At 42.5% G+C, this 27641-nt stretch overlaps 1 protein-coding gene across 1 annotated transcript in view; it reads right to left on the bottom strand.

Moving 5' to 3' along the window:
• The window catches only part of Patj (PATJ crumbs cell polarity complex component), a 284333-nt gene that overhangs the window by 250541 nt on the left and 6151 nt on the right, over positions 1-27641 (bottom strand). Inside the window, exons 2-10 of the mRNA XM_051164507.1 lie at positions 19861-19916; positions 19595-19761; positions 18848-19042; positions 16834-16973; positions 15486-15681; positions 12429-12557; positions 4783-5001; positions 3033-3132; positions 551-642 (exon numbers count right to left, since the gene is read on the bottom strand). Of these exons, the coding sequence (XP_051020464.1) occupies positions 551-642; positions 3033-3132; positions 4783-5001; positions 12429-12557; positions 15486-15681; positions 16834-16973; positions 18848-19042; positions 19595-19761; positions 19861-19882 (1260 nt within the window). The 5' untranslated portion in view covers positions 19883-19916. The remainder of the gene's footprint in view (positions 1-550; positions 643-3032; positions 3133-4782; positions 5002-12428; positions 12558-15485; positions 15682-16833; positions 16974-18847; positions 19043-19594; positions 19762-19860; positions 19917-27641) is intronic.

Below are 27641 nucleotides of genomic sequence, written 5' to 3'. Positions count from 1 at the left end.
TCTGGTGGACTCAAATTATTCTAAGTAGAGAAAACAGCAAAAAGAACACTGTGTGTAAAATGGGTAAATGCGTAGACTCTTAAAGACGGTTTCCCAGGGGATATAAAAATGTCTTTCAACCACATTTATATGCATATTTTTATAATGTATATTTATTCCTATCAATATGTTTAATGGAGTATTTCCTGTTTGACTGGGTTTAGAGACTCAAATCATATTAACAGCCTGAATCAATGTGATTTCACTGCACTAATAAAGTTAATTTTTTAAACCTTATAAGCTAGGCATGGCGAAACACGCCTGTAATCACAGCATTTGAGAGGCAGAGGCAGAGGCAGGTAGGTCTCTGAGTTCAAGGCCAGCTTGGTCTGCATACTGCTTCCTAGGCCAACCAAGGCTACACAGAGAGATCACGTCTACACATACACATACACATACATACTAAAAGCAAACAAAACTTTTAAAATTAAACTAAGTCATCTTCTTCTCCTGTATATGACAGAACTTTCTCCAACTTGATTCAAATGCCCAACAGAAAGCCGTTACTTACAGCCACTATTTTATCATTCACTTGAATTTGGCCATTGTGGTATGCAGCACTGTCTGGTATTATACTTTTCACATAAATCCCCGAAGCCTCCTCTGAAGGTGCACAGGCATACAGAAAAAGGAAGAAAGCTAAAATTAGGACCTGACTGCAAAATTCTTACCAAGAGGTTAATTAGCTAAAGAAGCTGACTTCATAAATACTATTTTGAACACATGCAAAGAAATTGATGGATTATTTCAAACTGTCAGCATCACAAGTGACCTGAATTAAAAGTGATTTGACTGATGACTCCCCTTCTGGAGAAAGAACCAGTAATGGAAGCTTGATAAAGGCATCTCTGCCTAAGCGGCGTTCTGGAGGGCCAGGACGAACCCTGGTCTGTCTCCACTCGCACTGCTGACTCAGCTCAAGGTCTCGTCATTTTTCACCAGCATCATGACAGGAGTCACATGTACCCCTGCCTATATTTAGTTCAGTGCTCATGTATGTCATCCAGATACAAAGAAAAGCGCATGTGGCCTTTTCAAAAAGCTAGAATGGGGGCAGGGAATGGCCTGGCAATCTGAGTTCAATCACAGGAGCACACACAAATGTGAGAGGAACCAACTCCACAAAGTGGCCTCTGGCCTCTACATGGGCAGGCACCCCTACACACGTATAATAATAATTTTAAAAGGTAGAAGGAGCTCAGCAACATAAAACAAGCCTTATATTGTAAAGTTACATAGTTAGCCATAAACAGCTGTAAAAATGATAACCATATAAGAAGTACATTCCCAAGAGAGAGAACTAGGAGGGAAACTGACAAACTAAAAAACTAGATCTTAAAGATTTTATTCCCAGTGCAACAATAATAATATGCAAACTTCATTGAATTACATCCCAGGTCTCCCATAACATGGAAAATAACGTATTTTTCAATACCATCTCCCACATCACCCAGTACAACACTGCAGCACATGCCACATGCTTTTCCAACTCTGAGTCTCTCATTGGTTTCTTCCCTATCTACTCCTCCTTTCTTGGGACCAGCTCAAACACTTCTGAATTTTCCTACACTTCAGTCTTTCATCTGCCGTGCTAGGACAGTTGCTGGCCTCTCTATTCAAACAGGTATTTTCAGTTATCTTTAAAGATGTAAAGGGTTCTTACACTTTAACTACACTCCCTGAATGGACTTTGTTTGCTTTAGTTTCTAAGAAGAAGTTTCTCTGTGTTGCCCAGGAGAGCCTCAAACTAGCCAGCTCACGTGATCTCACACTGCAGCTGCTGAAGGGGCAGATTACAGGGACCGCCCACCACTCCTGTTCAACACCCAGCAGCACAAACCAAAACCAACAATAAACTCAGTATCGTACAAGGTATCTGTATACATGTTTTTAAACCTGCTGACATTTCAAATGGCTCATTTGTTGACTCGCTTGCTTCGCCTCTCCAACACATCCACACCTACTCAGGTTCTGACTAAATAAGCTAAAAGGCTCCTTTCTGCATCAGTAACAGAAACGTTAATAGTTTTCCCGTTCATTAATTACTGCCTAGGCACTGAGGCCTCAACCACAACTCCTAGAGGATAGGGGGCTAACAACTTAATACATTTTGTGCATCATTATTTTTTACATCCATATTTAGCTTTAAGGGACTTATTTATATTCTGAACCTATAAAAGGGTGGCACGTAGAAGAATTAGAAGTTTTGAAGTCAGAAATTTCATTAGGCTAAAATAGCATGAAATGGTCTGACATGAGTATCATTCAGGCCTGTGAATACATTAGCACTCTTAATCTCTCCACCTGCTCCTAGTATGCACAGTTTTTTTTTTTAAAGGAATTAACTCTCTATATTTGCTATTTTTCAGAAAAACTAAAATACTTTTCATGTAACTACTAAATATTTTTAAAGGTTTATTTTTATTTAACATAGTAATTCTTTAATTACCAAAGGAAAACCAACAGCAATAGTTACTGCTGACTTTCAGGCACGTTTGAAAAATCTTATTCAGATACTTGAATCATGTATTCTCACACCACACTCTCCTTATATAAAAGAAAAAAAATAGTACTGATAAAACATTTGTTCTTTCTTACTTTTTTCATGATTAAACACAGAAATAATATATTTTGGGTATTTACAATATACAACATATGTAGGGATCAATTTATTTTATCTAAGACATAATACTGTATAATACATTAACAGTCACACAATATTCAAAATGGAACTACTTTATAAGCAAAGTGAAGCCCAAATGTTCCAAAGTGGACTAGATATTAAATTCCTTTGTTACTGACTATAAAGGCAGCCGTTAAACCACTGAGACAACACATGACTCTAATCACTTAAAAGTAACTGCTTGCTATTACAGATTCATGATTTTACTGTGAGTTTTAAATTAAAGTCTGCAGGCACTTAATTTTATTATGTAGAAACCTTAACGTCCTTTATAATTACCCCAAATGTGAAGCAGAAATGATTCACTTACCTGGATGAGCTGCTCCAACATAGCCAACAACTCGAATCCCAAGACTCTGTCCATCTTTTCTAACAAGCTCAACACTGTAAGTCTCAGAAAAAGAACTGTCCTGCAGGGAAACAGCACACGCACTGTTACAGCATCCACAGCCATTCTGTGCAGCCACCTTGCTGAGGGCTTTTTTTTTTTCTGTGACAAACTGAATCTAAAGATGGTTCCCATGATTCTCAAACCGGGACCCACTCCTGTACTTGTAAAATCACATGACAAAGAGGAGATCATTCAAGTGAGCCTAATCTAATCACAGAATCCTCTTAAAAGCAGACTTTTCTCCTGCAGGTAACAGAAAGGACAAAGAAGAAGATTTAAACGGAGGAGATTAACTCGCTGTTTGACGGTGGAGGGGTCACACAAAAAAGGTTGGGAACAAGGGAACCCTACGAGCCTGAACGGTTGGGAACAAGGGGACCCTATGAGCCTTAAAGGTTGGGAACAAGAGGACCCTACGAGCCTGAACGACGTCCTGGCTGGAGGCCAGCAAGAAGAGGCCCTCCATCATGCGCGACGACCTCCATTCTTCCATCAACCGGAATGGGCTCACGAGCCCAGGATGAGAACAGAGCCCAGATGAACCAACACCTTCACTCACCCTTTAAGACTCTAAGCGGAAAACCCAGCCATGCCCAAGCTGACTTCCAACCAAAGGTCCTGCTGCAGAGCTACCTGCACGAGAGCTTGTAGCGTAACAGTAGAAAGTTTATACAGCCATTTAGAACAACCTTAGGCTGCTTTTTCTGAATCATAAACCTAACAAAACATCTAGAAGTTAAGGGAAAGGCTAGTTATCCTAAACTTCAATATTTAATATTGTCTAAATATTTCTTCAAAGGAATAAGATATCTACACACCAATGCTGCTTTTTAACTCCAAGCACCAGCGTCAGAACTAAACAACAGCATCAAGTCCCCACGCATCACAGAGCCCCGCAGCCCTTCACTGGAGCAAGCTAGAGCAATGTAGGGAACACAGCTCGGTTTTCCTCACAACTTAGAGAAATTGCACAAAGTAACACCTAATATCATAGACAGAAAATGCCTGCTCATATGGCTCCCCAGTAGGGACAAGCAAATAACTTCAGAAGACCGAAGCGCTGCCTGTGAAGGGAAGGGTTGGCTTGCCACTTGTTACTCTTCCTGCCTCTTCATGCTTTTACTCATGGGGAACAGAAGGCAGGAAGTGAGGTTCAGTCAGCAAAGTGACTGCTGTGCACATGTGAGGAACAAAGTTCAGAACCCCAGACGTTAAAAGCTACACATGGTAACACATACAATAATCTCAACACTGGAGAGGCAGACACAGGACCCCAGGAGCCTGCTGGCCACCCAGTCTGGTTTAAAGGGCACGCTTTCAACTCTGAAAGGTCCCGTCTCAGAAATGAGGTAGAGAACCATAGAGGAAAACAATGACGTCTGCCTTAAAGGCACATGTGTGCGCACGTACTTGCACATATGCACATATCTATACACACACCACCACCACCACCAAAGAGAGGGGGGTGGAGAGAGAGAGAGAGAGAGAGAGAGAGAGAGGAGAGAGAGAGAGATGTTCGTGTCCGATGTTCATCACAGGTTTTCCTCTGCATCGCTATGAGCACTGAAGTGTGACTTATCCTAGTGTGCTCTCCCAGCTGCGGGTGTTTCTTATCAGGCACTGTATCACAGACAACATCTGATGTAAGAAGAACGGCATCTACACTCACTGCAGCAAGAGTCTTGTTGGCTGCAGCAGGCAGGGCAACAGGTAAGGATGCAGGGGTGGGAGGTGTTACTGCAACTTCACCAACAGGGTCTCTGGCCACCAGCATCCTCACAGAATTCCCACAGTTCCTTAGCACTTGAGCAACTTGTTCACTGGTCATCCCTTGCACATTTGTACCACCAATCTTCAAGATGTGGTCCCCTGTCTGTAGTCTTCCATCCTTTAATCCAAGAAAGAAAAGCAAGGGTTATTCGGAGAAATCAGTGATTTAGCTTAACTACTTAATAAAAACACATCAAACTTTGAATTCTGGAAAATTGACTGACAAAGCAACTTCAAATGCTAGACAAATATAACATTTCTAATGATCTACTCAACTGGCAAAAGATAAGTTCCCTGGTAGAACACAGAAGATGGAAGGATCCAGAATGAACTAAGGTATCAGAACTCTTAAAATAGCATCTGCTCAAGGGTTTTAGTGTATGGCTAACAGCTCAGAGCCAGAGCACAACGACCATGAATGCAAGGAGCAGACCAAAAGCTGGGGACATGCAGAAGGAAGGGCGGAATGAAAGGGCTCAGCATAAAGCTGAGGAGCCCGTAAGCCCCAAATGGTGAGCAGTATGCCTGGGAGCAGAGAGCTGCCATCACGGCTGGAAGAAGCTCTAGCAATGACCTCTAGGTCAGCGGCATGGACGAGGTCAGCAGTTTCAAACTGAGAAGGGAGAGATACGTGTATTTTCCAAGAATTGTCAACATGATTGACTGATAACTTCTACATGGAATGTCAAGAAAGGGAGAAGGAATCAGAACCCCAACATTTTAGCCAAGCAAGTAGAAAAGATGGACTTGTCGTGACCTGAGCTAACGCAGCCTGAAGAGTGAACGGGAGCAGAAACCCTGAGGGAGGCCTGGAGATGAAGAGTCTGAGATGCCCATCAACACCACGTGGGGATTATCAGGAACACAGCTAGATCTACAGGCTGGAGCTCAGGACAGACATCAAAACCACACATTTAAATCTGAGCACAGAAGCATTATATGAGAGGGATTTAAGGTCCCAATTCTGGATGGGTTTAGGGCAAGCAAATCTTAAGCTCGGTAATAAAAGTATACTGTTAGCAATGGTTGTTCTTTTAAATGTGTACATGTGTATATACTGTATCACAGACATAATTCATGAAAATATACATCAGTTAAAATTATTTAAAGAGTCTTCTTTTTGTGAAACTCTGAAATAGCTGATCCACTACTTTTTGCCTAAGTTTGTTTCATAAGAAAACCTGAATCCTATATAATTACCTTTAGTACTGTATATGAAAGACACAAAAATGTCAATAATGATGATCTAAAAAAATACATGCCTGCAAAGTACCTTACAGGTTAAAATAACATCTATGGCACATGTCTATGATCACAACACATGGAGACAGGAAGACTAAGGCCAGGTTGAACCATACAGAGAATACAAAACCAGCCTAGAATATATAGTGAGCATTTTCTCAGAAAACCAAAAAGAAAGCTAGACATGGTGGCATGGGTCTTTAATCCTAGCACTTGGGTGGCAGAGGCAGTGGGTCTCTGAGTTCAAGGACAGCCTGGTCTACAAAACAAGCTTGAGCACTGTCAGGGCTACACAGAGAAACCATGTCACATAAAACAAAACAAACAGAAGAAGAAGAGGAGGAGGAGGAGGAGGAAGAGGAAGAAGAAGAAGAAGAAGAAGAAAATGGAAAAAAAAAAAAAAAACAAACATGAAGAAGAGAAAGAAAGGGAGAGAATTAATTAATTCTATCTTGTTCAAAGAGTAATTTAAATTTAGAACAAGAAAATTTAGGTTTAAAGGGTTAGCTGGCCCAGCAGGGTGACACATGCCTTTAATACTAGTATTCAAGAGGCAGAGACAGGAAGATCTCCTGAGTTTAAGGCCAAGCCAGGTCTACATAGGAGGTCCAGGCCAGCTCTACACAGAGAAAGAAAGAAAGAAAGAAAGGAAAAAGAAAGAAAGAAAGAAAGGAAGGAAGGAAGGAAGGAAGGGTTGACTGATTTACTCATGTTCAAAAAGCTAGTAAGTAACAACACCAAAGCTCAATCCAAAACTGGCTGCCTGGCTGCTTGGCCGTAGTGGTACAGGCCTACGCTCCCAGCACACAGGAGGTAGAGGAAGGAGACTAAGGTGTTCAAGGTCAGCATGGGCTATGTAGCAAGTTCTAAGTGCCTGGCTTGCATGAGACCTTTTGGGTGGGGGGGGACGTCTAATTTAAGCAGCCCACTGATGTACAGCAGGCTGCTCTCTAATACACAAAGGATATATAAGACACTTATTACTTACTTATTCACCAAGAGACTGTCTATCATGATCAAAAGATTTTTAATAGAGTGAAGACTCACGTACTAAGCCAGATGTGCTCACAGGTACCCATAATTCCAGCAGTGGAAGCTTGGTGTCTCTCTCTCTCTCTCTCTCTCTTACACACACACACACACACACACACACACACACACACACGCACGCACACGCACACGCACACGCACACACGAATAAATAAAACTTTTCCAAGTAATAAAAGTTGTTTTTTGGGGTTTTTTTTTGTTTGTTTGGTTGGTTGTTGGTTGGTTTTTCGAGACAAGGTTTCTCTGTGTTAGCCTTGGCTGTCCTGGACTTGCTTTGTAGACCAGGCTGGCCTCGAACTCACAGCAATCCACCTGCCTCTGCTTCCCGAGTGCTGGGATTAAAGGCGTGCGCCACCTTCAGCAGCACTAATGAAAATGGGCATAGCTGCCTGGGAAGGGGACCATCAGGAACAGAAGTGGGGCCTGGCCAAAATGATAAAGACTGCTAGCTTGGCTAATGAAGAATACTTCACCATCAAGTATATGTTCAGTCACTTCTCGGAAACTATTTTTTCCTTATTTTACCTCAACTTTTAATTTAAGATCACGTAGATAATTTGCATCTGTCACTGAGAGTCAAACTTTTTTTCTTACAGAAAAACAGGTGTTTTTAAGGAATTAATAAGTCCAAAAATATCCATCAGGTTGATAGGAAAGACGTCAAAATGGCAGCTGTCTTGTCTAAGGCCAAACCTGTATTTCACTGATAGTCTCCTGTTACCATTCTCTTTCCACGCTGTATCTGGACACACTCTTGTTCTTTAAATCACAAAGCAATGAAAGCCGACAGGGCTGTCCAACAGCTGGGCACACTGCACACTGTGCTGTGCCTTGAAGTTGTGACCCTCCTACCTCAGACACTCAATAGTTATACTTCGAAAACAAAAATTAAGTTCTGAAAACACTTATACATTTGCGATACTTCTGTAGAATAAGGTGTCCTAGAGAAGCATGGCACAATGGCACACCTCTAACCCAGCACTCTGCGGGCGGAGGCAAGGGCATCTCTATGAGCTCAAGAGTAGTCTGGCCTACACAGTGAGTTCCAGGCCAGCCAGTGCTACATAGTGAAAAACCCTCTAAAGGTGTGCCAGATGCTATGAATACTAAAGAATATCTGAGGATTACTGAGAGATAGGCCTTTTGCTTCCCTTACCTGAATCTATGTATTTCCCTGTCCATAGAATTGCCCGTCTACATTAACTGACATATAACCAGACATGGTGATTCACATCTGTAATACCAGCACTCAGAATGCAGAGACAAACATTTCACCTTGGTTTAAGGTCAGTCTGTAGTCTGGCCTGTAAAGTAAGACTCATGGCCATGGCCATTCTAGGCTAGAGTAGACATGAAGGAAGAAGAAAGAAGAAAGAGGGAGGAGGAGGAGGAGGAGACGAGGAAGAGGAGGAAGAAGAAGCCGCCAACTGCACTGGTGTGACTTGTGGTCCCAGCATCCCAGTGCTGAGATGGAAGGCAGAAGGAGAAGTGTGGACGCTCACGCAGCAGCAGGACCACAAAGTGCTCTCCAGTACATTCCCACCCGGTTTTTATGTTTTGATGCTACCTTCTTCCTGTTCAGAGAAGATCTCTGGAGTGGTTTATCTTCATGGCCAATTGACTGAATTTGGAATTATCTAGGAGACATACTTCTGGAAACGTCGTGAGGGTGTTTGCAGAGCGCTCACTAAGGAAGGAAGACCCACCGTGATGTAAATGGCACCTCCCCATAGCTAGGCCCTGCCCTGGAGAAAACACAGTAGGCAAGCGCCACCATCCCCTGCTCTTTGCCCTCCACCCTTCCCAGCCACACGCTCATACTGCCACGAACTCTTATCACGACTGCGTCCATCACGATGGACCAAGAAACAGGATAAACCCTGCTTCCCTGGAGTTGCCTCCATCAGGTATTTGGTGGTAACAATGAGAAAGTAGTTACTACACTAGCCTAGGATGAGGAAGTGTTGAGAGAAAATGCTCACGCCTAGGTTAAAAAGCACCGGGTGCTACATGGTAGTTACAGGTAGAGCATTTGGAGGATTATATGACATTAGCAGGGATAAGAGGAAAAGTGCCTGTCACTCTCCAGCTGTGCAACCCTGGACCATTTCTTTAAGGTTTCCATACCTATAATTTGGAAATAAAACTTAAGACTGCTGTGAGGATTGCATTAAAACGATGTGTATTGGACAGTTGACAGTGTTTGGCACATGCTCCTGCTTCCCCATTACAAGTCTGTGATGGGCAGGCCTCGGGCCCCTCCTCGATGATCTGAACCAGTCACGAGCCCTTCCAGGAAAGGGTGAGAATCAGAATTGGTCTCTTCCCAACAGCGCCTCGATGGGATTAATCTGGGAAACCCTGCACATCACAGTGTCCTTGCAAAAACTCATAATGCACATTAGTATATTAAAAACTCCAAAAATTCTTCCAGTAAAGAAACTTATTTGATTTCACTTAAATTTATTTGGTCCTTTGTTTTTCAAAATAACTGCTGCACTTTGCAAATGTCATTCCATCTGGCAAAGAAGCCTGTTAAAATTGCTAAGAGGCAGGGGGCAGAGGGCAGGGGAAAGATAAATATAAAAATATTGTACAGTGTCTCACTCTAGGTTACAAAAAAATAAATGTTTTTTAAGATTTATTTTATTTGGAAGCTAGAAAAGTGTTCAGAAGTTGAAAGTGCTTGCTGCACGTTCATGAGGACTGGAGTTCAGACCCCAGCACCCATGTAAGCAGCCCAGGGCCCTGCCAATGCCTGCTACCCCAGCTCTGAGGGCCCCACACGCCCTTCTGTCTCCATGCGCATACTCACACACACAATGCTGCTCAGACACACAGACACACAGACACACATTTGTTTAGTGTATTTTATTTTATGTGTATGAGTGGTTTGCCTACATGTATTACATGTACCACATGCACACCTGGTGTCTCTAGAGGCCAGAACAGGATGTTGGATCCCCACTGCTCTTTAAAACTGAGTCATCTCTCCAGCATCCACTATAGGTATGCTTTAAAGACGCACACAGTGATCACACGTGTGTGCTGTCTGTGGCGCATGTATAGTGTATGTATATGTACACGCAGGTGCATACGTGAGTGTCCTGCTCTATCCCTCTTTACCTTCTGACTTGACACACAGTCTCCTTCACTGAGCCTGGAGACAGGCTGAGCCGCAGCATCCCTCTCACCTCCGTTCCCCATAGCAATTCCAGGCAAAGGAGGCCGCAGCTGCCTGGCTTTGTACACAGAGGCTAGGGATTTGAATCTACGTCCTCCCGTTTGCAAAGCAAGCAGTCTTACCCACTGAGCCATCTCTCTAGCCCTCAAAGCCCCTTTATATTCCAAAGAAAATGTAAAGACTGAGTGATGAGGTGCAAAAAGCTAAAGATGAGCAAACTATTCACTATCTTTCTGTTGGTTATTTCAAAATTCTGAATAACATGTTTTAAATAACTTAAGATTTATTTTATTTTTGGTGTAGAGCATTTTGCCTGCATGTATGCATATGTAATACACATGTTCTTAGAGTCAGCGGAGGGTGCTGAATAACCTGGAACTGAAGTCATACAGGCTCTGAACCACCCTGTGAGCACTGGGAGTTGAACTTAGGTCTTCTACCACAAGTGTTCTAACCACTGAGCAATCTCTCTGATCCCGTCCCTTATTTTTTTTAATGGCTAATTTACCCAAATGCTTTAAAGCAAAAGCAGGACTCCTCAGACATGCATTGGAAGGTCAAAGTTCATTGGCATTAATCATGTTTACTGCATCATACAGAACTTTAAGTGAGCTTGACAGCTGTCGTGAGTCTGGGCCCAGCCTTCTTCTGCATTAACCTCCCATAGTTTTTATTTTCCCTCAGCTTTTGTTATGATTGGTGCATACAGATGTGAACAGGAATAATCTTTACTATTATTATTATTACTACTACTACAAGAATCACTTTGATATCAATGGCACATGAAAGGCATTAGTCACCAAAGTCCCCATAGACCAAGTGTTAAGAATGTCTACAAATGAAGAGTGAGGCTGAATAACGACAGGAGACCCAGCCATCTTGGTCAGAAATAAGGAGCTGAGGAAACTGCTTCCCTCAAAGCTGAGTCTATACAACAAATTCATCATTTTTACTTATGTGTACATTAGAAAGGATGGGTTTATAAGATAGGTAATAATCAGTGAGATTTCATGTGTTTTCTGATTACAGATTTCAAGTTAGTTCTGAATTACCATGAGCATTCTATACAACATGAGCTCAAACTCAAGTCTCCACAGTAAAGCCTAACATCTAATTAGAGGCTGGAGAACGGCTGGCTCTTCCACTCGCAGCTCTTCCGGAGGAACCCAGCCTGGCTCGCAGTGCCTATGGAGAACACACACAACTGCTGGCAGTTCTAGCTCCAGGGTATCAGATACTCTCTTCTGGCCTTCGTAGCCCCCACACACATATGGCATACACAGAGATACACATACTGATAAATAAGTAAACAAATAAAACCAAATATAGTACTTAACATGTTCTTCCATATAAAATTTAGCGGAAAAGAAAATTATCAGGCTCTTACACGGCCTACTTGTTTTTCAAACACAGCTAAACAACAAAGGGTCCACACTTGACTTCTAATACCAGAAAATAACCAAGTGAAGTCTTACATGTACAATGTTGGTACAAATGGAGCTTTGTTTGTTTTGATCTACTATTAATGAGGGAGGGGCTTGTGTCATAGTGCACATGTGGACGTCAGAAGACAACTTCACAGAGTCGGTTCTCTCTTTCTGCCAGTTCATCAGTTCCAGACTCAAGTTCAGACTGCCAGGCTGTATAGCGCCTTCACCTGCTGAGCCGCGTCACCTACCCCAGGACAACGGCACATGCTCACTGAGTCTTCTGACTCTGTCACCGAGGCTCTATAGCACCGTCACCTGCTGAGCTGCGTCACCTACCCCAGGACAACGGCTCATGCTTATTGAGTCTACTGACTCTGTCATCGAGACTTTGAAAGACAAGCCAAAGAATAACACAGATGTTCAAAACGCAAATATTCATTCTTTACTATAAAAAATATTTTCTTCTTATGTAACCAAATCCTTGTTAATCACAGGTCATGAGAAAAAAAACTGTTTAAATAAAGCAAATTTATGGTAAAAAGTGTTATAAGTTATAAACTCTAATTATTAAGTCTTAATACAAAATTATTTCCAAATCATACACGTCAAATTTTATAAAAGTAAAATGATAAAACTTACTCGGTCTGCCAATCCTCCAGGGACAATAGTCCTTACAACCACGCCACTGGACTTTCCTCCAACTATCCCAAAGCCTAGTCCAGAGCCATCGTTAATGAGCTCAACATCTTCAGTGTGTCCCCAACACACCTGCAGATGAATGGCGGGCGAGAGACAGGGTTAGCAAAGCACAGTCTTAGGTTTCCCATTGGTACTATGTAACAGATTTTCAAGAAACTGAAAACTCATACAGTTATCTAAGACAGCTATCTACAGACTAAGATATGATACACAGGAAACAGACAGAGGACATGATGAATAAATGGACAGACTGACAGAGCAAGGCAGAGAGCCCTACCCTTAAGGGTGTTATAATTCAATAGAGAAAATAAGCATGATTAATTGAAATACAAGGTGGAATATCAGCTCATAAGATATTACAACTTGGGGCTGGAGAGATGGCTCAGAGGTTAAGAGCACTGAGTGCTCTTCCGAAGGTTCTGAGTTCAATTCCCAGCAACCACATGGTGGCTCATAACCATTTATAGTGAGATCTGGTGCCCTCTTCTGGCCTGCAGGCACACATGCTGTATAACTAATAAATAAATCTTAAAAAAAAAAAAAGATCTAAGATATTACAACTTGAAAAGGACAAGAAGCACTTCCCAATCTGTGCCATGACCAATGAATGTACATTTGCTGAAAGACGGGCTCAGTGTTACAAAGATTTTAGGAAGGTAGGGAAAGGAGAGTTCATAAAATGTAAACTCCAATGCAAAACAAAAGCTTAATGAAAGCAGAAACTTAAATTTAAAGTACTAGTGGCGCATACCTGTAATCCCAATACTCAGGAGAATGGGGGGGGGGGTCAGGAATTCACAGCCAGCTTCTGCTACATAGTGAGACCAAGGTAAACCTAGACTGCATGAGACCCTGCTCATAAATAAATAAATGTAATATAAAGAGAGAAAGCTTTCAACTAGAGGGCCAGACAACAGAATGAGCAAAAATTGGAGAAGACTAAGACAATGACTTATGAAAATTAATCTGTCAGCATTCTTAAGAACCAAAGGTTAAAAACAATATGACTAAATATGATTACAAAGCATAGGGAAAGAATGGAAGCCCTGAGTGACAAGGGCATGGCCATGTGAAGGACCCATGCCTCAGGCTCATGGAAGTGGCACAGCCTTCAACGGGCTCAGAGAAACGACAAAGCCCTCCTCTGGTCCATGTGCAAACACTGACAGTGTGTGCAGGTAATGTCCATCAGGGATTTCTCCCAGGTTCCTCCCCAGAAACTGCTCCTACACATTAGCTAAGTCAGCCTCTTCTTCAGATGCACACAGCAGCCTCGCCTCCCAGGTCAGCTACATAAAACAAACATGCTAAACTTCAGGGGGCCGCAGCTTCTCCCTTTAGAGCCCAGGCCACCCAATCTCAGGGTTCCTGGATTCATGCGAGGATGTGACAGAAAGACTAATTAGAACACTTAGGCGGGAAGACACGGGCCTCTAGCTATCAGACTCCACAGAGAAATGCACACACTTTCACAGTGCAACTGCAGGACAAAATCTGCTGGAAGATGATGCAGTCAGCGTCTTTAGTTAAGCTTTCTATTTTACAGGATAAGAAAGTAAGCGGGAGTATTGGAAATAAGACCTTCGTACCTGGAACAATAGCTACAATCGTAGATATAACAATGTTTTCTAAAATAAAGTTGAAAAAAGGATGGCAGCTGCCACTCACAGTGTTCACTGGGACCAAGCACTGCCAGCTTTTCAAACCTACTTTCTCTTCACACCTGAGAACTAGACACCATTATTGGTTCCATATAACAGCGAGCAAACTGGAAGCCAGCATGGTGGCCTATACCTGCACCCCAATACTTCCAGAACAGCAGCCAAAGGATCAGGAGCTCACATGAGACCTTGTCTCAATATTTAAAAAGCTAAAAGAGGAGAAGAAATAACCCAGCCACCTGAGGCGTGGAAAGGGCAGGGCCTGGTGGGATGCAAGCAGGAGAAGGAGGAATGGAGTGGGAGTCGACATGACTGCAGAGCCCTTGCTCTGCTTGTGCTAAGCAAGGTCCCGCTTCGTTCACTGGATTTATCCTATACACTGCTATATTGATACTGCAGATTATAAGGACAATGGTGACTTGTTCAGTTGCACTGTGATCTGTGCTTTACCAGTTTAGGCCTGCACCTCAACATTTACACAGCAGCGGCCTTGTTTCCCTTTGTTCCACCAAATAAAAATTAAACAAACGAGGCAACACTTGGTGTTACAAGGAAGTAAGACTTATGCCAAGTCACAGAGGCTCACACATGTAATTCCAGTACTCGCGAGGCACAGGCTAAGAGGATCACAGCTTCAAGACCAGCCTGATCTCCAGTGAGTTCCAGCCCAGCCAGAGTCACACTGTGACATCTTACCAAGGAAAAAACAAACAAATCACCACCACAACAAAATAGACCATTATGTTGGCTGGCAACATGGCTCAGCAGGCAATGTGCATGCCACATGAGCAGAATGGCCTGGGTTCAAATTCCAGGTATGAGTAAAAGCTGAGGTGAGGTGCACACTTGTGACCCAGAGCTGTGGGTTCCCGGTCCTTCCTGTTTAGCTCGGACTTTGGGCCTCCACGGTCAGTGAGACTAACTCAGAAGACGACAATGACAGAAGCAATTGTCTGACATCAACCTTTGACCTCCACACGCCCTGCCTGCATATGCATGTGCATACACACACACACACACACACACACACACACACACACACACACACACACACACCTGGCTATGTTAATCAAAAACCACAAGACATTACCAAATAAGTTACAACTAATATTCAATTTGGCCTCTACGTTAAATAATAATCTTCAATAAGGAAGCCAAACAGGCATTGAAAGGACAAAAACAAAACAAATTCCTCCAACAAACATCTTGTGAAGCTGCCATTTGGAGATATGATCACCTTTCTACAATAATGAAAAAGACTTCCAAATGACTAGCAACTACCCTTATAGTGAATAACAGAATTTAGAACAAAGTATGTCCCGAGCTTCTGACCCACCGCTTCAGGCAGGGCTGTATCAGCTGAACTGGTGGAAGTCCGGCCCTGTGTGTGACCCACTTCCCGGGCCACAACCAGCCGCAGAGACCCAGTGGCTTGTTGTAGCAGTGCAACTGCCTGCTGATGGGAAACGTTCTGATCCAACGGGATGTCGTTAACGGCCAAAATTTGGTCATTTTCCTTCAGTCTTTGATCCCTAGTCATACAAGAGAAGAAGAGGTGTTTTAAGCAGGGTTATAGCCTGGCCATGCGCACAGGCTGGCTGTGCTGTCCTATGAACCAGGTGCTGCACCAGCAGATAGGCTCCTCTTCCCCCACCCTTCCTGACGTTAGCACTGCCACTCTACACAAGACACTAAGTCACATGAGGAGACTGCACGGCCGGAGAGAAAAGCCTCAGACTACAAGATTTCTTTGACCAATGAGCCTACAATAGGCTCTGCCTAGATAGCCTGTGTCTGGGGTGCTGGCATCACTTTTGTGGCATGTATTCAATTTCCGTTCCACGTACAGAAAATATTTTGGATGACAAGATGTTAACAAGGTATTTAGAAAGTTTTCTGCTATGTTTTCAATGTCTGTACCCGCAAACTCATGTGGAAATTTAGTTTCCATTACAAAGGGTCAAGAGCTGGGACTTCTAAGGGAGGGTCAAGCTGGACAGGCTCTCCAATCATGGAAAAAACTGGTGTCTTCACAAAAGGGTGGCTTTAGTCCCCTGTGCCCTGTCTCATCTTGCCTTCAGCCATGTGATGAAAGAGCAAGAAGCCCCAGTCAGTGTAGACATCCTGACATTGGACTTCTCAGCTTCGAGATACATCTGTGTCTACCACAAGTTTAGAAACCTCACGCATTCTTTCCAGCGAAATGGACAAAGGCCAAGCCCCACAGTCACTTACTACTTCTAGAATAGTGGGACCGATTACAAAATACTAAGTATGTTAAACACCACTTCAAAGTGGTAAAGTTTATACTACTTGGATTATATCCCAGTAGATCTAATATTTTACATTTTGAGTTAGAGAGACTAGAAGTAATCATCTATAAACAGGTAAGATAAATTTGAAAAAAAGTCATTATTGACAGAATTTAGTGACCACACCCTGCCACTATTTCTATTATTCTATGAGGAACATGTGAATGGTGAACACAGGAAATGAGTCATAAACCAAAGACGCAAAGTTGAGGAGACAAAGACTTTGTGAGGAATCCTTCAAAAATAGCAGCAGGTGAATGTAGAGGTGGCAGGGTTAAGGAACCCTAATCAGCACTGGCTACTATGGTTACTGTAACATTTCAGAGCTGACAGGAGAAGGGGAACCAAGTACACAATGAACTCCATCCTCACCTGTCTGCTACACTTCCTGGATGGACCTCCTTCACAAAAATATCAAACAATCCCAGACTCTGGCTTCTCAGAGCCACCACACTGAATCCAAGTCCTCCCGCTGAAGGGCGCTCTATATCTATGTATTCAACATGCCGGCCCTAAAGAAGGGAAAAAAGAAACCCATTATGTGCACTTAAGTATCTCCTTTCCACAGGACCGAAACTGCTCGGCCACAACAGCTTCTACGCCATCTCTATCAACACAAACGTCTCAGCAGATTGCCGATCTGCTGGTGCTGGAAACCTTTTAACATGATTGTTTTCAGCAGAGCATACAGGGTACAGCACTGAGAAGCATTCTACAATGCATCCACACCACGAGATAAGATTCTGGGCTAAACAAAAACAGAAACACCCTTTCCCACAGTAAACTCTCAGTTACTTTGCACATAAATTTCTTTAAAGTGTCTTGATACAAAACACATTTAAAAAAAAGAAAGTAAATCAGATATGCCAGAAGCATTCTTGTGTTAGGCACAGTCAAAACCAGCTGTGTTTATATCATTGTTTTAAATTCTACAGCAATGAACTAACAGTCCATTCACTGGGTCATTTCAACGGTTACGAGTGTGAGGACTGTGGGCTGCTTCACCGTTTTGGTCAGCAACTGCATGGACAGGATGAGAGCCTCATCGATACCACCAACCACAAGTGCATCACATGGAGCACATGGAACTCAACACCAGAAAAAGAAATAAAATGTGTATCCACTACCATGACTTGAAATGAAATCTTTTGCAATTTCAAGCCCAAATTTGTTTGTTTGTTTGGTTCCTCTCTTTTGGTGTTTTGAGACAGAGTTCTGTATGTTCTTACAGCTTTCCTGGAACTCACACTGTAGACCAGGCTGGCCTCTGAGTCACAGAGATCCTCCTGCTTCTGCCTCCCAAGTGTCGGAATTAACAAGTGTGTACCTCCAAACCTGCTTTTTTTTTTTTTAATTGCCTTTTTGTTTAATCATGTATATGGGTATAAGTCTGTGTGTGGGTATAAGTCTGTGTGTGGGTATAAGTCTATGTGTGGGTATAAGTCTGTGTGGTTATAAATCTGTGTGGGTATAAGTCTATGTGTGGGTATAAGTCTGTCTGGGTATAAGTCTGTGTGGGTATAAGTCTATCTATGGGTATAAGTCTATGTGTGGGTATAAGTCTTGTGGGTATAAGTCTATGTGTAGGTATAAGTCTGTGTGTGAGTGTAAGTCTATGTGGGTGTAAGTCTGTGTGCGGGTGTAAGTCTATGTGGGTATAAGTCTGTGTGCGGGTATAAGTCTGTGTGGTTATAAGTCTGTGTGTGGGTACAAGTCTATGTGTGTATATGCAGATGAACTGTCTACTGAGGTCAGAAAAGGCTTGAATCCCTGGAGCTGTAGTTATAGGCATTTGTAGGCTACCCAACGTAGGTACTCAAGTCTTTGGCAAGAAATTCTAAATGTTCTTAACAACAACAACAAAACAAACAAACAAATAAACCAAAAAACTTCTGTGGTCTATCATTTAACTCATGAGAAGTATTAGGGGCTACAATTAAATTATCCATTCTAATGTTTTCCCAGGTTTTCCAAATCATACTAATTGTGGTAATTCACAAATCCATTTTGATATAAAATTAAAATAGAAATTTTCTTATGGTGTCCAGTTTTTGTTTGCTTGTTTTCTTTTGTTTTTCTTTTCTTTTCAGACAGGGCTTCACTATGCAGTTCAAACTGGACCAAATCAGAGATTCCCCTGCATGAGGCGCTGAGTGTTGGGCGCCAGCTTTTGCCGGCATACCTACTCTCCTGTATCTTAATTACAAGTTCCAACTCACAGGTTAAAAGTAGTGTCAATTCCTCACAACTACATAAAAACACAAGCAACCAAAATACATAGTAGCACATATTAAGGCAGAAAGATTTAAATATACATCTCCTTTTAAAATTGAAACAGAAGAAATAATAATAAAGCTAAATACTCCGTGACAAGACATAGTCATACCTGAGCCATCTGCTGAATGACTAAGTTAAAGTCTTCATTTCCTGACTTTGGAGTCCAAGGCAATAACCCAGACACAGCTAAATTACTGCAAGGTCTGTGTGCACTCCCATTTGCAATGGAACCGTCTGTGAACACTAACAAGCCCTTCCGAGAAAATTCAAAGTTGGCTGCAGAATCTGAGGGGATATGGCTAAGCTGTTGGAGAGAAAGACAATAAAATCATCAGCAGAAACCTACTGAAAAGAAACAGTTTCTATATATTACATTATCTGTGTAATTTATATACATATTAAAGAAGTGAGAGGCCAGGCATGGTGGCACCTGACTTCAAGACCAATAATCAGATACAGAAATAGGAGGATCTCTGTGAGTTCAAGATCATACATGCATACACTCACACAAAATAAAATGTAGCCAAAAAATGGAAATAAATAGATAATAAATACCAAGAGCTGAAAACAGAGTACAGTAGTAGAGTTCTAGCATACACAAGGCCCCAGCTCCACCCCAGCACTATACAATAAATTAAGTTGAAATCTACTTTATAATTTTGAAGAAAATGTTGAGATTCTAAAGCATTTGATCTTTACTTATTTATCACACCCCAAAGCCAAACATAACCCTCACCACCATTTATACCGTCCACCTGTGCTGCCCACAGCTTGCAGGCCCCATGCGGTCATCGCTAAGCTAGAGTTGCAGTCCTTCCTGCACCTCCTGCACTCCTCCACTGGAGCAGGAACTTACTTGTCCCTTCAGCTGCTTGACGGACTGCTGGAGTGTGAGGATCTGGTTGAAGAGAGGGCTCTGCAGCGTCTCATACAGCGCTGACAGCTTCTCGCTCTGCGCCGTGTCGCCCTTCTCCTGCAGCTTCATCCTCAGGCGAGCAAGGACCTGCAGGACCTGCATGTTCTCTTGTTACAGGAAGATGATCGGTTCAAGTCAGACACCATCTCACGGTCCACACAGAAATCATAAAGTAACTTAAAAATAAAAATATATAGCCTCTATACCTGCAGCAGGATTTTCAGGCATTTTGGATTATTCTTTTCAATCACTTTCAAAAAGCCTAAAGAAAAAAATTAACTTTCATTACACATTTCTGCAGTTATACAGAGAAAACTAAAGCAAACTTCAAGAATGTTCTTTATTAAGATTGTACTTAGTGAAATTCAAATTCAAACCACAAGAAGGCATCAATGTATATCCACTCAGATGGGGAAAGTTAAAAAATACTAAAGTAAGTGTTAGCAAGCCTGGAAAGCAGCTAGAACTATCACATACAGTTAGTGGGAAAACGGTACAATCACTTCGAGAAATTATTTGGTAGTTTATGTTTACTAAATTTTCATAGTTTAAATCATAAATAGTTTCTGATTCTTTTTTCCTTCCTTCTTGTTTTTGGTTTTTGAGGCAGGATTTCTCTGTGTAGCCCAGGCCACCCTGAACTCCCTCTGTAGACCAGGCCGGCCTTGAACTCACAGAGATCTGGCTGTCTCTGCCTCCCGAGTGCTGGGATTAAAGGCGTGTGCCATGCCCAGCTTCTTAAGTAGTTTCTTATAAAGTTAAAAATGTACCAATTATATAATCTACCCTTTCTACTTATAAACATTTACCCAAGAGAAATGAAAATATGACCTATATGAGAAAAAAATAGTATTATTCGTAAAAGGCCCAAACTAGGAATAGCCAGATGCCCAATCACAGACACAGAAATAAGCAAACAGATATTATACAAATATAACACTCAGGAGAAAAAGGCTGCTGACACAACTATAAGGATGAATCCCAAAAGCACTATGCTGGGTGGGGAGGCAGGGATGTGGCTCAGGGATAGAGTTCACCTATCTGCTAGGTTCCACCCCCAGTACCACACAGAATGGATTACTATAATCCTAGTACTTGGAAGGATGGGACAAGAGGATGGGAAACGCAAGGCCAGGTTGGGCTACAAGAGATATGTGCCAACAACAAAGCCAACAGGGCTGACTTCAGCATTGGTCATGATCCAAGCCATCCCTGCAAGTGTTCCCCAGTGTGAAAGTCCCCCAAAGACCTGCGACCCAGCCACCTCAGACACACTCCCCGTGCACTCAGCATCACAGCTGTACAACTCTCACAACAATGACCAGGGAGCTGCGAAAACACGACAGCCAGATGGCACCGTCCTCGTCTACACCAGCCCAGAGCCCCGGCTTGATGGCCATTAATCTAACTGTACCAATAAAGCAAAGAATCCAAGATCACAACTGTAAGGTGCCATTGTTCCAGCTGAACGTCAAGCTGACATGAGAGTAACGGGAGCCTGGAGTACAGATGCCAGTGAGAAGCAGGCGGGAGGGCGGACGCCATGAGCCTCTAGGAGGACCAATGTAGAGCTGTGTACTTCATTCACATTCTCTTTCCCCAGAATTTCAATTTCTAGGTCTTTCTCTCTCTCAAAGGGCACAATGATACACACACACAAGTATTTTTTTTACATACTTTTTCATAGAAAAACTCCTATAAAAGTCAAGTATCGCCAGTCACTGAAATGATAGAACAGGCTAAAGATGGAAGGAAGAAATGTCACAAGCATGTGTTCCCTCCTTCAGCCTCAGGGTGTTCCCAGGCTGCAGGCCTCTTGGCAAAAACACACTTTAACAGAGTCCTTTATTTTAAAATGTCAGGTACACAATCTGAGAATCCATGCATTCATGGGGCATGGCTGGCTGGGAAACAGGAAACAGATATTTTTGGTTTGCATAAGTAAAGAAAAGCTTATGGAATAAAGGCTTCCAAAATAGAAATGTTTTCCTTGAGTTCCAAGCCAGCAAGACCGAGTCTGAAAGCAAATACATAAAAAAATAAAAATAAAATAAGCATGTAAAAAACAAATTTAAAAAAGAAAAGAAAGGCATTCTTTAGAAAACTACTTCTGTACATATCTCTCAGAATTTTCCAGTCTTTTGAAAAAAAATTAAAAAGTAGGCCACTTTTCATAAGGTGTCTTCAAGAGTTTGAAAGCAAATATTTGCAAAGAAATATTTGCCTAGAAGTGCATCATCGCCACAGTCTAAGACTCAGGCCACCCCGGTGTTGTGGCTCAGAGAGCCTTGCCCACACTAGGCAAGCACAGTCAGTCTACATGCCCAGCCACATCGTATTTCTTATAGCCATAATTATGTGCCAACAGTGCATGCTTGGTTACCATTGACTAAGCAGTCTAATTCTGCAGGCCAGGCTGTGAGACCCTGACCGAGGTGAACTAGTAAGAGGATAATCTTCCCCACGTTAGAGACTTACAAGCCCACACGACATCCCTACTGGCCAGCACGGATTGGCTCTTTGCATCTCATTATTCTCTCCTGCTCCAGGGAACGAACCCCTGGCAACAAAACCATCTGGTTACCAACAAACCACTCACTACTCAGAATGAACGTGTTCTGAGACTAAATTTTACTTCAGTGGACAAACTAAGAATTTCAGTGAGAGGCTGTACATGCACTCGGAGGTGGTTTCCTATCAGACAAGGGGACCAGGCAGAGGACTTCCAGCATGTGGGCGTGGCTCTGTGAAGAGCAGGGAACAGACATTTCCGGGCTGGCCACGGCCCTCCAGCATGGACGGCTATCTGTGTCTGCCTCCTGCTGTACAGCTGGAACTGAGGACGATCTCAGACTCACACCAGACCTGAGCATGCGGGAAAATCTAATCTTGTGTTAAAAAACAAACAAACAAACAAACAAGGAAAGCACTACAACATGCACAAGTGATGGGAAGCAGCCTTAGGTGGATATCTGTGTTATTTCCATACTTCTGAATTTCACTGGAGAATTTTATAGAAAAAAGAAACATTTAGGAGGTAAAAGTTATTGCTTCCAAAAAAGAGAAAAGAAAAAATTGTAAAGTTAGCCTTTGAGGACTAATGTTATAACTCTGTGGTAGAACAAATGGTCAGCATGCATGAGGCCCTGGATTCAATCCACAACACCGCAGAACAATAAAAAACAAAAAACAAAAATTAAGTTGGGTGCAGTGGTCCGTGTCTGGAATTCCAGCACTCAGGGAGGCAGAGGCAAGTTGACCTCTGTAAGTTCAAGGCCAGCCTCGTCTACAAAGTGAGTCCAGGACAGCCAAGGCTACACAAACCCTGTCTCAAAAACAAAACCAAGTAAAAATAAAATTAAACAAAAAGTAGCCTCTTTTACTTTATATATTTCAGGGTTGCTTGAATTTCTATTTAAGAAATATGGGTTAAGAATGTAGTTCAGTGGTAGAATATTTATCTAACGTGTGTGAGACTCTATTCTTCACTTTTTATAATTTTAAAACAGTGGTGAAAGTGCCAAGTGTGGTACCAAGGCAAGAGGACTCAAGTTTAAAGCCGGCCTGGGTTACTGACTCCAACACAGTGAACAAAACCAACCTGGGTATAGCAACCTATGCATATCACACCAGGACACAGGAGAGTGAGGCAGAAAGATCTTGAGTCTGAAGTCAGTCTAAGCTATAAGAGACCCAACTTCACAGATAAGTAAAGGTAGGCATTAAATAAGCATAGTAAAAGGAACTGAAAGATAACGGCTAAAGTGGTCTAATGAGAATTAAGATATATAGCGAGATAACAACAACATCACGGGATCATCCCCCTGCAAGGCACACAGTAACAGCGGAGTGCACTGTACGCTGAGAGAAAGCTTTCACGTGAGCCTGGTGCTGCCAGCATGAAAGCCACAAATTCAACACCACATGCAGGCCTAGGGCATGACTTTGTTGGAGCAAACATATCCAGGTACACTGACTGACATAAGGAGTCTCTAGAAGAATCAGAAGAAAAGAAAGACCAGACTTACTACAAGTATGGACTGCAAAGAGGTAAGTACCAAGACTGGAAATGAGCAATCAGTGACACAGCAAGGTATGGCTGGCGTACCTAAATCCGTTCTTTCCTCAAGCCAGGCTTGGTGGCGCATACTTGCTCTGGGATGTGAGAATGGGAGGCAGAAAGATCAGGAGTTGGAGGGAAATCTGTGCTATATATCAAGACCCTTTCTCTGCAACAATCATTTTCATTTTTATAATAATTTCTTCTGCCTCTGAAAGGTTGGAAGAGGCACCGTGCTCTGTCAGTAGGTTGAGGCAGCCCTGAGCAGGCTGACTTTTGCTTGTAGTTGGCAAAAAGTGATCAGAGACTTCTAAACCAAGAAGTACTGGGTTCAGATTCCTATTTTAAACAAAAATGTATCAGACAAGTGTGGTGACGCATGTCTTTAATCCCAGCACTGGAGAACTGAGATAAAAGGACTGCCATGGGTGTGAACACAGTCTGGGGTATGCAGTGAGTTCCAGGCTAGCCTGGGTTACACACACACACACTTACATGTGTGCACATATATATAAAAATAAATAAATAGTATGCTTCAATGGTGTTCAGACTTTCTGAGAATGCATTCCCATCACTAAGAATATGTTGGGCTGGGGTAGAGTATTTGCCTGGATAAAGGAAGCCCTGTGTTCAAGCCACGCTATAAATAAATTTTAAAAATTGGCACAGATTTAAGAATTTCTATGTTTTTTTTAACAATTATAAAAATATATTTCTGAGGCTGGGGAGAGAACTCAGTGGATAAAATGATGCCGTAAAATATGAGAACAGCGATCGGGTCCCTAGCACCAACACAAACAGGGTAGCTGTGGAAGGTCACTTGTATTATCAGCTCATAGGATCCCCAGGTCAAGCTGGCTAACGCCTGCTGGATAGCAGAATCAGCCACCTCTGGTGCAGTGAGAGACCAGGCCTCAGTAAATAAAATGGAAAGCAATCAAGTGAGACACCTGATGTAAACCTCTGACCTCCACACATGTGTAACACTTGCATTCATGTGCACCAACATACATGCACAGCAAAGTAAATTTAAAATTAAAAATATATGCTACTTTACTAAGTGTATTTATAGTATTTATACTATATATACACACAATTTTAAAATGCGTAACAAAAACTTTAAAGGGGTACAAAAAACTGTAGCATCAGGACTGTGGAGATGGCTCAGCAGTTAAGAATGCTTACCACTCTTGCAGAGCACTAGAGTTTGACACTCAGAACTCTCACAAACACGCGCAACTCCAACTCAAGGCCTCTTCTGCCTCCTGCAGGCAACTACACACACGTACACACAGCCACACAGAAACATGCATACAGATGATCATAAATAAATATTTTAAAATTTTTAATTGTGCCATTATCTTCCTCCCAGTGGATAAAATTGAAGGCATCATGAAATCGATGGGAATAGAGATGACCTCAGTAAAGAGCAGCTGGTCATTCAACCCTCTGATTTGTGTTTAACAAGGCTGACTATGCAAACACAGGAGGCCTAGAAAATCACTGCAACTCTGGGGCTGAAGAATAGTTACATGCATTTACTGCTCTTGCAGATGACCCAGATTTGGTTCCCAGTACCTACATAGTGGCCCATAACCATCCATAACTCCAGTTCCAGGAAACCTTGTGTTAACAGGCACAAAGCATACACATGGTGCACACAAATAAATCTTTAAATGAAAAAGACAATTCCATGTTTCAGACACTATTGTTTTTAAACTATCATTATTAGTAGTATGCCTGGCTACCAATCAATTAAGACACTGACACTTGTTATATTTTAAGATAGCCTTAGTTAACTTGGGGCAGGGCACACATTAATCCTCTAAACTACTTCCCATAGTGGGGCATGTATCATACCTGCCCCAATCCACACCATCTGTTTCTAATAACTTTTATCAAGCTACCTCCCATCCATAATACCAAATACTTGCTAATGTTTTTCATCTGGGCCAGATTCTCCATCCAGGCCGGCCATGTGCTTCTCCTCCATCTAACCCATGGCAGCCTTCTTCTCCTCTCTTCAGGGTCTTTCTCCTTCCTCATGGTGGTCTCTCTTCTCCCCAGGATTCCTCCCCGCCCCCCTCTCTCCTCCTCTTCCCTGCCCAGGTGGGATGGCTTTTTATTCATTAAAAGGTGGGTCACAGAGACAGCAAGCAGTAATTAGCATCAAAATACATTAGACCATCCGCCAACAAGACACTGTCTAGGGAAGGGGACTAAAACTCACAAGTACATGGCAAATGCAGGAAAAAGCACAATGACTCTACAGCAGAGTACAGTCAAACATAGCTGACCTACTTAGTAGCAAACTAACAGGCTGGCCCTGGCAGAATAGCTTAATACAGCTCTTACTTAGTTTTACAAAGCACTAGGTTCAATCCCCAGCACATCCAAACGGGGGAAAAAAACCTACAGGCATGTTAGCCTAATTGTCAACTTGACACAACTGAGAATCATGAGGAAAAAAGAGTCTCGATGAAGGACTGTCTACAATGGTTTGGCCTACTGACATGGCTCTGAGGAATTGTTTTAAGTTAATTGATGTGGAAAACCCAACCCACTGTAGGCAGTTCCATTCCCTGGGCAGGACACTGCAACAGAGTGAAGAAAGCAGGCTGAGCATAAGCAAGGAAGTAATGATACATGCATTTTTCCCCCTCTCTCTGCTCTTCACTGTGAATGTGATAAGATTGTTTGAAGTTCCTGCCATGACTTCCCTCCAATAATGGGCTGGGTGCCTGGAATTACAAGCTGAATAACCCTCGTCTCCACTAAGCTGCTTTCTGTCAACATAGTCTGTCACAGCAACAGAAATGAAGCTTACAGTTTATGTGTAACCTGAGTATAATTTGCTGTAGATAGGCTACCTACAACTGGCCACAGTTAGACATTAAAACAGTGGAACACAATATTAAAGAATCCCAAAAGGGCCAAGGTGATGTCTCAGTGGGTAAAGCACATTCAAAGAAGTGTGAGGACGGGGTTTCCAGCTCCCACGTCAAAGCCTTACAGGTGTGGAAGCCAATGGCAATCCCAGAACTAGGAAGGTAGAATAGGGAATCCCTAGGCAAGCTAGCAAGCTAGATTAGCCTAATTGGTGAGCTCTGGGCTCAGGGAGAGATCCCACGTCAGCTTCAGGCCTCCACATGCATTCCATAGGTCCATATACTTGTGAGCAGGCACACATGCATGTATACATTACACATTCATATCACACACACATACGCACAACACATACAAAAAGAACAGGAAGCATATTGCTCTTCTTCTTTCCTCTGCCACCATGCGGTGTACACCAGACTCGGCTTTTTGCCATGTCTTTTCACAAGACTTTCAGAATCAAGCCATTCCTGGCCAAGAAACAAAAGCAAAATCGTCCTATTCCTCAATGGATTTAGATGACAACTGGTAACAACATCTGGTACAACTCCAAGAGAAGACATGGGAAGAGCGAAGCTGGGTCTGTGGGGATTCACAGGATCTATCCTGAGTCATGGCCATCCATTGACCCTACCAGTCGGACTCCACTGTGTTTAACCTGGAGACTTGTCATGTCTAAATCGGGGGTGTGGTTTGTTTTATATGTAAGAATAAGATAAGGATAGATACAAGGTACCAGATATTGTGTTGTATGGAGTTTATTAAATAAGCATTGGGGGAGAAGGAAAGGGGGAGGGGTACCCCAGAGAGAGAGAGACAGAGACAGGGAAAGAGGAAGAGAGGAAGAATAAGAGGGGTAAGAGAGAAGTTAGAGAAAGGGCTACGTGGACGATTTGTCTTTTTATATGGCCCTGGGCAGGACCACACCCCTGTGGCAGGTAAGCAATGACATCACAAGTAGGCAGACTGAAGCAGAATCCTAACAGTTTGTCAAGTAATAAAATGTAGAACTTAAAAAAAAAGTTTATTATGATCAGCAGGTCC

This window comes from Acomys russatus, chromosome 2 (genome assembly GCF_903995435.1).
Source record: "Acomys russatus chromosome 2, mAcoRus1.1, whole genome shotgun sequence".
Lineage (NCBI taxonomy): Eukaryota > Metazoa > Chordata > Mammalia > Rodentia > Muridae > Acomys > Acomys russatus.
This window is presented reverse-complemented; position numbering and strand designations above follow the sequence as displayed.